The sequence below is a fragment of the Beta vulgaris genome, chromosome 2 (genome assembly GCF_026745355.1).
Source record: "Beta vulgaris subsp. vulgaris cultivar EL10 chromosome 2, EL10.2, whole genome shotgun sequence".
Lineage (NCBI taxonomy): Eukaryota > Viridiplantae > Streptophyta > Magnoliopsida > Caryophyllales > Amaranthaceae > Beta > Beta vulgaris.
In genome coordinates, this window is record NC_079203.1 from 12,692,034 (window position 1) to 12,706,542 (window position 14,509).

General features: G+C 41.1%; 2 protein-coding genes across 2 annotated transcripts; both read left to right on the plus strand.

Annotated features, from left to right (window-relative positions):
* Positions 1–1,165: 1,165 nt before the first annotated feature.
* Positions 1,166–7,568, plus strand: LOC104887321 (cystathionine gamma-synthase 1, chloroplastic). Its single transcript, XM_010671936.4, has 11 exons — positions 1,166–1,789; positions 2,255–2,358; positions 2,831–2,904; positions 2,995–3,163; positions 3,784–3,843; positions 3,967–4,170; positions 4,256–4,342; positions 4,609–4,716; positions 6,303–6,398; positions 6,514–6,632; positions 7,284–7,568. The coding sequence occupies exons 1-11, from the start codon at positions 1,303–1,305 to the stop codon at positions 7,405–7,407; spliced, it is 1,632 nt and encodes a 543-aa protein (XP_010670238.1). The 5' UTR covers positions 1,166–1,302; the 3' UTR covers positions 7,408–7,568.
* A 2,882-nt stretch (positions 7,569–10,450) lies between these two features.
* Positions 10,451–14,254, plus strand: LOC125495130 (uncharacterized). Its single transcript, XM_048639844.2, has 3 exons — positions 10,451–12,908; positions 12,987–13,409; positions 13,481–14,254. Exons 2-3 carry the CDS (start codon positions 13,107–13,109, stop codon positions 13,721–13,723), a joined length of 546 nt encoding a protein of 181 aa, XP_048495801.1. The 5' UTR covers positions 10,451–12,908; positions 12,987–13,106; the 3' UTR covers positions 13,724–14,254.
* Positions 14,255–14,509: the final 255 nt, after the last annotated feature.

Genomic DNA, 14,509 nt, shown 5'->3' on the forward strand with positions numbered 1-14,509 from the left:
AGTTGATGAGAGAGAATGTCATGTTTTCTAGATCATGAATGCTCATGCTCTCAGGCATCACTTATTGGTGGTTTTATGTGATACCATCTCAAATAATTATACTAAATAACACCACCCGAATCACTTGCTAGCCATTGTCCCGTAGTCCCCCATTACCACTAGTATTAGTTTATCACTAGCACTCGAATCATCTATCAAACATTATCGTACAAGCCACGGGAAGTAGAAGTGACGAAGTTTCAATTAATCGCAAAGAAGGTCTTAGCATGTCATTTTGGTGACGACAAGAGCTAGCTAAACCTTTGAAATGACTATCTATATCTATACTAATATATTAAAAGGCGTTCCTAAGAACGTATATGTGCCACGTGTCATCCTCCCTCATCCAATAATATTCTATCCACGTCTTTCTCATATAGGAAAAAAAGAAGAATTGTTTACGTAAAGATTCGAACCCACAACCTCAAGTATGAAAGTAAGAAATCCAACCATTACTCCACCATACCATTATTGATTTTGTAATCAAAATTAATGATGACATATGAATGGAAAACGTTTGAAATACATAAATGAATAAGATGACTTTTTAAAATGAGGATGAGAATACTTATTTAACTACAAATAAATTGTAGCAAAGAGAAAATCCAGGACATCGCCCGAGCCTAAATACTAGTTGTTTTATTAAGTGGTAGATAGTTATGATGACAGAAGATAATATAAATATTTGAGATGGTACCATATAAAAATGTCAATAATTAAGGACTATCACGTAAAATCGAAAAATTTTCACCGATGTTGTATTGAAAGCCAATAATACAAGTATAATTTTTGTTTATATTTTTGAAATTATCCTCAATAGTCGAAACTCACTTTTCTTAGCTGAGGTCAGATGAGCCGAACTTATCAACTTAAACATAACGTCTAGTCCATGAAGTCATGAACCATTCTAATATTCACTGCTCACTAACCTCAGTCTTGATCTTAACTTCCACAAAAATAAGCAAAACCATCCAAATTCCAACAACAAAAACCTTGGTTAACTTCTCTCTCTCCGAACTAACCATAGTTTCCCCTCAATAAAATTCTAAAATAAAAACTAACCATAGTTAAGCTGGGGCCTCCTAATGCTTGCCCACCAACCACCCCCATATATTTGAAATTTGACTCTCATTGAGAAATGTCCGTCACATTTTCCGGAGGGTGGAAACTTGGAAACCCAACAACAGAAAAACAAAACGATTGGGGGAGAGAGAGGAGAGAGAAAAATCACAACCTCATCAAACCAAAACCAAAAAAAAAACAATGGCGGTTTCTAGTTGCGCTAGGGTTTTTCCCCCATTCGAGTGCCGCGCTGAGCCAGAATTCTCCGCCAATCTGAAGCCGGAGATCCCTTCCTCCGGCGCCAGAAAAAGCAGCCGGACTTCTTTCTCCAGCACCGGCGGAACCTCACTCTGCGGTGCGCGCAGTCTTTCCTCGCTGATCTTGCGATTTCCTCCGAACTTTGTTCGACAGCTGAGCACCAAAGCTCGCCGCAACTGCAGCAACATCGGTGTGGCGCAAGTTGTGGCTGCTTCATGGTCGAACAACATCGCCGGAGTTCCGGCGGCTACTGCCGTCGACGCCGCTGCAATCGCCGCCGTTGATGCTCCCGTTGATGTCGTCGACGGCGGCGCTCCGGTTGTGGCGGATGAAGTAGTTGGTGGTGATTGTAAAACTAACAGTTCTGGTGGTGTAGAGTTTTCTTCTTATGATTTTTTGAGCTCCGATGGGAGCCTTGCTATTCATGCTGGTAAGTTCGAGTTCGACGATTACTTATGAAGATTCATGTTAGCCAACCTCAAATCATCTTGCCACTAAGGCTTTTCTGTTGTTGTGGTTGTTGTTGCTCTAATTGTTTTCTCATGATTTTGGCTGAATATCTGAATTATTAATTTTTTTTTGTTTCCTTGAATACTTTTTAAATAAGTGAAATCACACACCTACTTCTTGTTGGAGATTTGGAGTTAGATCTCTTGTAGATTGCAGTAAAATTAGTCATTTTAAGCTTCTCTTAAATTGTACTATGTTTTTTTGATGCACTTTGTTTCCTTTTTTTTTATTTGCATGATGTTGGAAGTAGATAATTTCTAAAATCTATCGTGAGGTAGAAAAAAGCACTGCGCAGTTCGTCGAATTTGTGCTTGATTAAATGATACTGATGAAAAAATTATTTTGTGATTTAGTTGCTGAAATGGTAACTTGTTGGGGATTTCAGGTGAAAGATTAGGTCGTGGCATAGATACTGATGCGATTACGACTCCAGTTGTTAATACTTCTGCGTACTTCTTTAAGAAAACTGCAGACCTGCTTGATTTTAAGGTATCAATATTTGGCTTCTACAGTATGTGTAAGTGTTTTTTTTCACTTGATAGCTAGTTAAGGTTATGTTCTCTTAACCTTGTTTACGGAACTCGTTACTTATATTGGATTAAATCACATGTGATCAGACCATAAATATATAGATAAGACCATATCTTCTTATTTCCGTTTACTTACTAATACTAAATAGGAAACCAGATATATTTGATTCTCGATTCCCAAAAATTATGGAAATTAGATTTTTGAGAAATACACGATTAGATGAATATAACAAGACCATGGGATTAGACCAAACCAAACCAAACTAAAACCTGTTCTGAAATATTTTTAGATCATAGCAACCTTATGTTGGGTGAGAGAACAAAACCGAAGTGCCTGTCGTAGAGTGATTTTGCTGAGGACTTGTTGCAATTGTTTTCATAGAATTGTATAGGGATCTTTGTAACTTTGCATTACATTTTGATTTTATTAGGAGGGACGTCAGACAAGCTTTGAGTATGGCCGGTATGGCAATCCTACGTCAGAGGTTTTGGAGGAGAAGATCAGGTTTGCTGTTTTGGCAATATATTGTGTGTTTCTATCGTCCTTGCTTATTTTGTTTGTAGAACATGAATCTGATTGTTTGAGAAACGGCAGTGCACTTGAAGGAGCTGAATCAACAATGTTATTGGCATCTGGAATGTGTGCAAGTATCGTTATGATGTTGGCTTTGGTTCCTGCCGGTGGTCATATTGTGACTACTACTGATTGCTACCGCAAGACGAGAATGTTTATTGAGAACTTCCTTCCTAAAATGGGGATCAAGGTATTTATATTGTCGCTTTTGTGCTCTCAGTTCCTGCAAGACCTCAGTTTTTGTTTTTCAGCTCAAAATTGTATAGATATGTCTAAAATTCCCCTTTGGGTGGATTTCTTCAAAAAAAGAAAAAACAAAAATGTCTAAAATGAAGGGTTGTCTAAGTCTAAACTCTAAAGCAACTAATTGATGTAATGAGATTTTTCTACAACATACTGTAGCCTTTTGCCACTTACCTCTCTATGCTTTGAGGTTGGACTTCTTTCTTGCTATTTTATGCCCTTCAAAATATCTAATAAGTTCTGATTTAGAGTTTATCGTTCTTCTGTTGTTTAGATCTATTCTTGTGCATGTAGCTATGGTAGTTAGTTTCCAGAACCTTTTTTCTTATGGTCACCTAACCTGAATTTATATTACTTCATTGTTCATGCTTCCTGTGGTTTGTTAGATCATGCTGCACTTGATGTCTGATCTCGGTTGTCGTTCCTTGTTTCATTCAATTTTAAGTGTGTCCTACCTACCTGCTGGTCTCTATTTGACTAACTGTCCGATGCCATGAATTTTTGTCTTTTGAATATTTTCCAGTTGGGTTTATGTGGTACTTATACTGTGTTTCTATAAAACCGCAGGCTACGGTCATTGACCCTGCTGATGTTGAAGGACTGAAGTCCGCTCTGGATGAGAATTCTGTAAGTAGTTACTCCAAAGGCGTTTCTGCCACTTACATTATATTATCCTTCTTAAACAAAATATCTTGTCAAATATGCAGTTCAAAGGTTGATGATGTTCTTACATGCTGTGGTGTCTGGCAGGTGACTCTTTTCTTCACAGAGTCTCCAACGAATCCATTTCTTAGATGTGTTGACATTAAGCTGGTGTCGCAACTTTGTCATGATAAAGGAGCTTTGGTCTGCATAGATGGAACATTTGCGAGCCCGCTTAACCAGAAGGCACTGGCACTGGGAGCTGATCTTATTGTGCATTCTATGACAAAATTCATTGGCGGACACAATGATGTATGCTGGCTTGTATTTATGGACTTAGATATTTATCAAATTGGCGCTAGTTGGGTTTTTGGGTCTGATATTTATATATTCTCAGGTTCTTGGTGGTTGCATCAGTGGTTCGAAAAAATTGATATCCGAGATTCGCAATATGCATCATGTTCTTGGCGGCACCCTTAATCCGGTAGGTTTACTTGTTGGAATTTTCATGCTCTCCTGTTTCAGCTGTTATTACTTGTTGTTCTGAGAGATTTATATTTTTACATCCCTTGTATTAGCCATTAGCTTTCTGATTGTCTACTGGTTCAAAAGTCTTTGAATTAGCAGTTAGCACAGTGAGAATAACTTGGTTTATGTAATATTATCAATGTGACTGCATATATAGGGTCCTGCGTTGTATGTAGTCAGGGTATCTCTTCACTTCTCATGGTTTGTGTTCACTTTGTCCAGAATGCCGCATACCTGATCATTCGTGGCATGAAGACCCTGCATCTTCGTGTACAGCAACAGAATACAACAGCATTGAGGATGGCCGAAGTTTTAGAGGCACATCCTAAGGTAAGTGGATCTTATAAAAGCTTGATTTATGAAGGTCAATTAAAGCACTTCCCCTGTTCTCTGTATTTGTTTGTGTAAATATAGGGATGAAAAGTAAAATTGTTTCATTACATGGTTGGTGTTACATGACTTTATCAGCTGGACCTGGTGTGCTCCAGTAGGATCATAGGATTTATTCAGTCATGCATTTTATTGTTCATTTGTTCTCCTTCTCTAATTGGTGTCGTGTTAGACCTCTTTTTTACTGGATGCTCACTCTGCTGACGTTTAGTTGATTATATGTGAGTATTACGACTATCGTGCCCTATCATTACCTTGATAATGTCTGTTCATGAGGCTGCTTCCTACTACAAATTGTGCAGCCCTATCCTGGTAATTTTGAGGCTGGTTTTCATTAGACCTTCAATAGACAAGAATCATTATTTACTGGATGCCCTCCCAATTCAAACAAGACTGCCATCCTTTTTGAGGTTGAACTTCAGCCACTTTTTTCTTTCAAAATATACCAACAAATATTATTTATCTATCCTGTTAGTTGCTGCTCAATTATATACATTTTAAATGTTTACCATCATTTTATTACCAGAGAAGTAATGGCTAATGTTCAAATCCAAAAAGTGTTGTTGCTTATACTATGAAATATAGGAGTCAAATAGGAAGCAAAGTACAGCTTTGTTTTTTGGGGGGGGGGGCGAGTTAATATGATTTATGAAAGGCAGAAGCCAATATGGCCACCAATGATGATGACTCTTTTGAAACCTGAGGCAATAAGGGACCGTTTTTCCTATCTACTAAACAAGTTGACCAAGAAAATCATGAATCTTGGGGGAAATGCACCAGATATGAACTGTTTCCCATGGTAAATTATAAATTTCTTGATCATCGAATAGAGTCTACGAAACAAGTTGACCAAGAAAATCATGAATGTTGGGGGAAATCCACCAGATATGATCTGTTGCCATGGTAAATTATAAATTTCTTAAATCATCGAATAGAGGCGTATTTCTTAGTGTTCCTGTTTTAACTGGCAGATTTTGCCAGACTTTATCTCCACTTCCATTTGAATGGTAAGAAAAACATGGTATTATTTCATTAGTACTCTGGAAAAAATATTTGGTGATGTGTTGAATAGAGCATCAATCGAGTGGGGAGAGATTGTCTCTTGTTATATGGTGTCGAGAGAAGGATGGAAGTCAGGGGAGCATATGGGTTCACTTTTCTTCAGGACATGTGATTTGGCATGTAAACATGACTTATGGCACTGTCTTCAACTTCCTTGTGAGGTGCTATATTCATGGTGATGCTTGCTACTGTCTAGTTTCTGTATTGATCCTTGCATGTTAACACCCTAACCTATTGTTGCCAGTTGCCACAGCCTGATTTTTGGGATAATTGCCACCAGAGATATCATGTGTAGGCAACTAGGCATATATACTTGTCAATACTACTTTATTGTCAATACTTCATATTGTTATATACTTGTTTTGCTTGTGGATATTCTTGAATTTTTTGCTCATCATTTTCTCTCATAATACAGTTTCTGAAATAGTTCGAAAGGTCCAGAACTAACTAAACATTATTGGCAGATAAAGTGCGTTTACTATCCAGGCCTTCCAAGTCATCCTGAACATGAGCTGGCTAAGAGGCAAATGACTGGCTTTGGTGGAGTGGTTAGCTTTGAGGTGAGTCAGTTCAGTTTGAAATTGGGTGTTGGATTTGGGTACTTTGTCACTGTATTGTTGCTTTTATGCTCTGCTTCATCGAGGTCTGAAATAATGGGTTTTCTTAATCTTACAGATTGATGGAGATCTGATGACCACTATCAAATTTGTTGATGCCTTGAAGATCGCTTATATTGCTCCGTCTTTTGGAGGCTGTGAAAGTATTGTGGATCAGCCTGCAATCATGTCTTACTGGTAAGCCTTTGATTCATCTTCTTGCAAATTGAAGGGCCAGAATAAACAAGTTGATGTATCTTGTTATCATGTTCATGTGACTATAAGAATGCCAAATGCTCAAAAGGTTGCAAGTTGAAGCGAAACATGACATAAAATATATTTTAAGGCTGATATGTGGGTGTATTTTGGGCTGAGACAAAGTTGGTATATCAAAGTCAGTTGTGACACACTGATGTGCGATATGGCGGTCCCTCCACTTGGGCCTTGGACCACCCTTGTTGCTATGTCAATATAATATAGGTTGGCAATAGTGCTTTACTGCCTTTCATGCTCAAAAGCTGCCCACTTCCCTACGTAAAAATTATTTTTTCCATGATCAAGATTTGATGAATGAAATTTAAAGTTCAAATTACGTAACTTACAAGACCGTGTTGCCACAAAAGTGGTCCCATTTGTGGGCAATTATTATGTGCATCTAGAAGCCATCTACTCCCAAGTGTGTAAACCATAATCTAGGATTGATCATGAATTGATCTTTGTTCCTTCGCCTAGATTGTTGTCACATTATTTGAGAGAACGTGCTCTAAGGTTTTGTCTAGTTTCTTCTCTTCATTTTGGCTGGTTTTCGTTAAATGATTTGATCAAATCTTTCCATGTCTTGTGATATAGGGATCTTAGTCCATCGGAGAGGCTCAAGTATGGTATCACGGACAACTTGATTCGATTCAGTTTTGGAGTTGAGGACTTTGAGGATTTGAAGGCTGATATTCTTCAGGCTCTGGAGGCCATATAAGGCGCGCTATCTTGTTTCTGTTGGTTTGTTCTTAAGACGTTTTGTATCCCCCTAAACATGTTTCATCGCTGTTGGTGGTTCACTTAAATGATCCCCAGTTATCCTGGTGTATTTGTGGAGCGCTTTCTAGTTCCATTTGAAATCGGTTCCTTTTGTTCGTATTTTTGCTTGTCAGTTTTTAATCCTTTTCTGGTTATTGAAGTTCTCAAGCTACTATTAGCAATAGTTAAAATATATTTGTGCCGAAAGTTAAGTCAAGATTGAGGTTTATGTTTAGATCCATTTGCTGTTGCTTATTTTTACTAGGCTTGCATCTGAGTCAAAACCACAACTTACCTTAGACCACCGTGTAAGGAAGTCTAGGCTTTGCTCTCGGCTACTCAAACTCCAGGTTGATAAATCATAATGAGACATAATTCTTGAACTTTAGAGATTGAATTAAGCAAGTAGTTGATTTTCCTACATAATGAATAACGACAAACTCTGATTTTGCATTGATTTCAGGACTTAATTACCAAAACCTACCATGTAAGATTGCAACAAATCCTCATTTGGAGACTGAAGTCACCCAATGATTTTGCTACTGCTTTTGGAGTGAACATATTTAACTTCTTACTACGAATGCTACTCTTTACCAACAACGTACATTGTCATCTTATACTCGAGGTTATTTTTCTTATTGCAGTAGCAACAATGGTAACAACCACTCTGTCATCATCTTCGAACACAAAGATTTAGATTTAGGACCTCAACAATAACTTATAGATTTATGCTATGAGTTTTTAGGACATGTGCCAAGGAATTTAGAACATAAAGCACAAGTTGTAAATATCTGACTTTCGATTTAAGAAGATATATTTTTTTAAGGTAAGATGAAGGGACTTAATTGAGAATTTTAGGAGAATTACTCATGAATTCCATGAGGTTTGATCTCTAGACCTCAGGAATACGAGATGAAAATTGATGCCACTATTCTACCGTCTCAACCTCAATCGTTTAAGAACAAATGTCTTACTGTTTTTTTAACATATTCATGTAGCTTATAATTGCGAAGTTTAGTTACAATCAAATGTTATTTAGTCTGAATTATTTAGTATATACTACCTTTATTTCACAATATATGCACACCATTTATATATGAGACACAAACCAAGGGTGAGGATTGAGAATGTTGTGATTGCATTTTACACTCATGTGATTATGTTAAGGAGGGGATGTATTGCGAAACATTTAAAAGAGGGAATGGTGCATGTATTATGAAACATCCAAAAGAGGAAAATGGTGCATGTATTGTGAAAAGGAGGTATTATTTCTAAAGAGCAGAACACAATGATCGAAAATATAAATAATATATTATGCTACATTAGTTTCACTAAAACAACTATTTACAACACACAAAGAAAAAAATCTAAAACTCTAGAAGATTTGTTTAGATGATATGCTAAAGTCGTTTCACCTAATAAAAATAAACCTTGCAAGGGACTTCATCTTACCTTTAGAAAAATATTCTAGGAAAAGATATAAAACTACAACAATTAGGAAAGGGTTGTGCACTGGTGAGAAAAAACCTACAATCGTTTCATGTGAGGTCAATACAACTTGAAGGGTGTTATCTACTAGGAACAGTGTGGTTCCTCCAATGTAGGTGAGGGTGATGAATGTGGTTCATGTGACGATGAAAATGAGAGTGATGAGGATTATGTGGCATCTAAAGTAGCAGTGAGCAGTGATTCAGATGGAAATGTGGTACTTGAGAGTCCATTACATGCTGATGAAACAAGGAAGGGGTTGTAGTCAATGAGATTGTGGACAACTGGACACCTGATAATTGATTTGGTTTCATAGATGATGATGATTATTTATTTATGACATAAAAATAGAGAGTCGTATGAGGAGGTGGAGTTTCGGAAGATCATTCTTAAATCTTGGATCATTTTCACAAGAAAAAGTCACTTGAAAGATACTTTGAAGGACTAGTATGTGCAAGAGGCCGGGATTTAACATTATTGTCCTTTGTGCTATCTGCTTCTGTCAAGAAAATAAGAATCACTGATGTGTGTTAAGTTGAGTTGAGCCCTAAGAACGTTCGTCGGAATTGCTTGTCCATATGCCAGAATCCTGAACATCACAGTTAGACTGCTCCGGGGGTTGTTCCGGGATCGCCCCTTTGACGCTCAAGTCAGTTGATGATTAAGGTAGAGAGAAGTCTAGAGAGAGAAGCTCTAGTTGGTTAGGTGAGAGTTGAATACAAGTTCATTAATGAGACTGTTGGTATTTATGGTGTTGGGGATTCCCAAACAGGAAACATTGATTAGATGGGCCTCCTTGGGATCAAGGGATACGTTGCCTTTTCAGGCAATGATCATTCCACCCTTTAGTGGACCCCCAAACTCCTGATTATGTCAACTCACAGGTGGGACCCATTGCTGCCACCTGTCTAGAGGCCTTAGGAGGCTTTCTTGCTCTAATTGGGTTGCTGATCAATTGAGCCTAAACAATTAGCCCCACGCCAGGGAGGGGGGAGGGGAATCATCGAGGTCTGACTGGGTGACGCCCATTCATGGCAGAATAGTAACTGATTCAATTCCTACCGATGCACTGCTTGAGCAAGGTAGATAGGTCGATCGAGTGAATCATAGTGTCGACTAAGTCACTTCCTACTCGAGAGATAAGAGTCAATCGGGTCACTTCCTATTGAAGGGAGTAGTGCCAATCGGGTCACATCCTATTAAAAGGAGTAGTGTCGACCGTGTCATTTCCTATAGAAGGGAGTAGTGCCGACCGGGTCACTTCTTATTAAAGGATGTAGTGTTGACCGGGTTATTTTCTATTAAAGGGAATAGTGTCGACCGGATCACTTTCTGTTGAAGGAAGTAGTGCCAACCGGATCACTTCCTATTGAAGAGAGTAGTGCCGACCGGGTCACTTCCTATTGAAGGGAGTAGTGTCGACCGGGTCATTACCTATTGAAGGGAATAGTGCCGACCGAGTGGGTGCCAATTGATACTTAGCCATATTTAGCTAAGTATAAGAATGACTTGGTTGGGGATGAGAAATCTTCTAATGGCCGAGTGGGTTGGACGCCACTCGAATGAGGGGTTGATGAGCCCCAAGCTATCCGAGTGGGTGCCAATTGATACTTAACCATATTTTGCTATGTATGAGTGGCTCGGCAGGGGAGGAGAAACCTTCTGATGACCAAGTGGGTTGGACACCACTCGGATGAGGGGCTAATGAGCCCCAAGCTGTCTGAGTGGGTGCCAATTGATACTTAGCCATTTTTGACCAATTATAGAAGCGACTCGGCAAATGAGAGAGGGTCCCCTTTGTCCGAGTTGGTTGGACGCCACCCGGATGAGAGGCTAATGAGCCCCATGCTGTCCCAGTGGGTGCCACTTGGTACTTAGTCATTTTTTGACTAAGTGTAAGATCGACTCGGCAAAGGAGAGACAGTCCCCTTTGGCCGAGGGGATAGGACGCCAGTCGGATGAGGGGATAATGAGCCCCATACTGTCCGAGTGGGTGCCACTTGGTACTTAGCTATTTTTTTGACTAAGTGTAAGAGCGACCTGGCAAAGGAGAGAAGTTCCCCTTTGGCTGTGTGATAGGACGCCACTTGGATGAGGGGATAATGAGCCTCATGATGTCTAAGTGGGTGCCACTTGGTACTTAGTAAAAAATGACTAAGTATAGGAGCAACTCGTCGAAGGAGAGAGGGTCCCCTTTGGCCGAGTGGGTTGGACGCCACTCGGATGAGAGGCTAATGAGCTCCAGGCTGTCCTAGTGGGTGCCAAGTGGTAGTTGTTGTTTTGACCGAGTAAGTACATCCGGCTCCAAGTGCCACTTGGCAGCCAGTAATACTTGGGATTGTAGGGTCCCTCCTGACGGTGGAGCTGACTGGGAGTTGTTGAGAACTTTTGATGTTTCATCTTCCCTGGACCAAGGCCTTTGGGTTAAATAGGTCAATTTGGGCTGCTTAAAGAAGACCAATTAAGCGATGCGTGGAGGTTTACGTTGCACGTCTCTCGAGGTATGCCTATATATATGAGAAGGGGGATAAGATTTTGATCATTTGTCATTCTCTCAAATTCTCTCTCTAAAAAATCTCCAACTTCTCTCTCTACTCCCGATTCAAGTTCACTAGTTGCCTTCATTCGCCCAGGTACACTTTTGATTTTCCTTTAAGTTCATTTCTTTTTCTTTCAATAATTCTCGATCGACCCCCTTTGTATATAAATAATGGGGTGTTCGTCAGAGTCGGTGACCCTCCTTAACTTCGCCTCCTTATAACTTGTCCAAGGAGGTAAGAGGGATGGGAATAACACTAGTGTCAACTTGATAATTTGTCCTCATCCTTCTGCTGTACCCAACGCGATCTCTCTCCCGAGTTCTCCATCACAAGTGGAAGAGGAGGCCGAGGGCATCGTTCGCAATCCTCGGGAGGTGTCTCTAGCCTATCCTTCTTTGAGGAGTTTCTTAGATCGATACTTGTCTGATGGTGTAGTTCGGGAAGCTATGTCGGGGGAGAAAGGCGAGACGTCAACTTCAGGCTGACTAGACTATCCCGACCTAGATCTGAGGGGAGGTCTAGGCTCAAAATTACTCCTCCCTTCTTTGATTAAGGCACTGATGAACCCGAGGCCAAGCGGCGAGGTTCCAGGTAAAGGACCCGTATCATCTGGTCCGACCGAAGGCTTTCCACACAATTTTGACTCTGCCTCCTGGATGCGCAACCGCATACTACAATACAATGGAGATGGGCCTTCGATTTCCTTTGACTCCTTTTGTCAAGGATCTTTTGAACGTCTATAATCTGTCTCTGGGCCAGTTTTCGCCAACTCTTGAGGAGGCATTTTGGCGGTGCAATCCATCTTTGAGACTATTGGAGTATTGTGACATTGTGGTGTTACATGTATAAGTTGGTCGAGATGATTGCCGGCAAGCACGGGTCGGGTTGGTGGTGTTTTTAAGCTCATAGGGTTATCGGACCGTGCTGGATCTCCCCACCTCCCAGAAAGGTTTTTGATGGGGGTTTACTTTCATCTATTATGGCAGAGAATGGGGGTGCCGACTGTTCCACCGACGCCTTGGCCCAATCACGCGCTTAACTTCCAAGTCCTTGAGCCGGAAGATGAAGAGGCCGTTGCGGCCTGTTATATGCAGCTCGAGTCTAAGATCGTGAACGGGGGGGGGGGGGATATTCTTGGCTGGCAATTAGTTGCCCAGTTGTCGCCTTTTCAAGAGCGAACATTTCCTTGCTGCAATGGGACCGAGCCCGGCTTTTCCCAAGGGTATTTTGGCCGAGGGGGTCCGGTCTATAGAACTAACCCTTTCTTGATTTTTTTCTAACATTTTCCTTTTGTTTTGCAGAACCTTCACTCGCCTATTTGACCGAGTCTGACCCACAGATGGCCGAGCGATTGACTTCTGCAGCTCTTAAGGCAGTTCGGATTAGAGCCGAGTTGAGCGCCAAAGCTATAAAGAAGCTTACTGCTCCTAAGGTAACTTTTGCCGACTCGTTCCTTTTTATTGTTTTGGTCTATTCGCATATGAATTTGACTAAATTTTTGGAATTTTAGGATCCTGCCAAGCCGAAGGTGAAGAAGCGCAAGGAGCGCTCTGAGGATAAGGTGGCTCAGACCGAGATCAAGGCTCGGGCCGAGAAAGAGGCGGCTAAGAAGGCAAAGACGACCGCTTGAATGAAGGTCAACAACCCCACAGTCGGCTCTAGGACTGAGGAAGCTGACCACCCCCTTCACTCGTCTAACTTCTGGCCTCGGGGAAGCCCCGGGTATACGCCTCAGTCTCCTACCCCCGACCCAGCGATAGGAGATCAGATTGCTGAGGCGGTCCTTGTCCAGTTTATCGAGCTTCAGCGCTCAGATAAGTATAAGAGGCTGAATGAGACCATGATGATTATATGCACGAACACCGACCAGGAGCATATCAATCAAACTCTAGGGAAGACCGAGACGAATGAGCTTTATCGCTCATTGTTTGACGTAAGTTTATTGCCCGACTCCATTACTGTTACTATCGTGGTTCTTTGGCTCTAATCTTTTTGTTTTGACAGTTCTCAATCCGAATATCCAATGTTGCGGAGAACCGACAAGCCTTGCACGATGAGATCGAAGAGCTGAAGCAAAAATCCCTCAAGCATTTCGACGAACTGAGCAAGACCGAGAACGGGAAGAGGATTGCTGAGTCGAAGTTAGATGACACTTTAAGGGACATCAAAAGAGATCAAGATAACATCGAGGCCGAACGATTTTGGTGGGTGAATGGCCAAAGCACACCTTATTATGGCGAGGAATGAGGCCCTTATTGCTAAGAGCGATGCTGAGGCCCGATTGGTCAAGGCAGAGCAGGACTTGGCCAAGGTTACCTTCAAGCTTAAGACGTTCGAGGCGAATGCTGCATTATCGAGAAGAAGGCTACGTGATCTAAAGAGCAGTGGTTCACTCATTGGCAGACCACCCAAGGTTGCGACACATATAATGCGGAGGTCGGCCATGTGTCCCACAATATGGGTGAGGATGAGGCCCTCGAGCGACTGAAGGGGGTGCTGGCCGAAACCTGCCCCTCGGTGGAATGGAACGAGATCTAGTCCAGGTAACAAGATGCATATGAGGCCGAGGCGGCTGAGATCCGGGCTAAGATTGCCCTAGAGTAGGACGAGGTAGACGAGGAAGATGATAATGATGATGCCGAGGCCCCAAAAGTTGCGGATGCTGATGCTGCGTCCAAGCTTCCTCCTAATTCTTAGGTTTATCTTTTCTGTACTTAGCTAATGTATCGCCGACATAGCCGGCTTGCCTTTTGTAACCAATCAGATTCTTTAATGAATATGTCGTGTTTTTCTCAACATAAGCTTGTTTGTTATTTGCAATATTATTTCTTTTGAATTGTCCGACTGACTCTATGCTTTTGCTTAACTGGTGAAATATTTGATTACTTCCGTCACTTTGTATGGGTTGTCCCAATTAGCGCCTCACTTTCCTTTCAAGTGTAAGAGTCCAGTGGTTTCGATTTTCTGAACTACCTAGTCACCAGACTTGATTTGTTTAGCCTTTACTCGTCGGTTGCATTGCCGGGTGACTCT

What these genes read in the sequence shown, in the direction of transcription:
- LOC125495130 (XM_048639844.2), top strand. Translation starts at nt 13,107, where the DNA reads ATGAAGGTCAACAACCCCACAGTCGGCTCTAGGACTGAGGAAGCTGAC. An exon ending in TTTATCGCTCATTGTTTGAC is followed by an intron (nt 13,410 to 13,480) that starts GTAAGTTTATTG and finishes TTGTTTTGACAG; the next exon opens with TTCTCAATCCGAATATCCAA.
- LOC104887321 (XM_010671936.4), top strand. Translation starts at nt 1,303, where the DNA reads ATGGCGGTTTCTAGTTGCGCTAGGGTTTTTCCCCCATTCGAGTGCCGC. An exon ending in CAGACCTGCTTGATTTTAAG is followed by an intron (nt 2,359 to 2,830) that starts GTATCAATATTT and finishes TGATTTTATTAG; the next exon opens with GAGGGACGTCAGACAAGCTT. An exon ending in TTGGCGGCACCCTTAATCCG is followed by an intron (nt 4,343 to 4,608) that starts GTAGGTTTACTT and finishes CACTTTGTCCAG; the next exon opens with AATGCCGCATACCTGATCAT.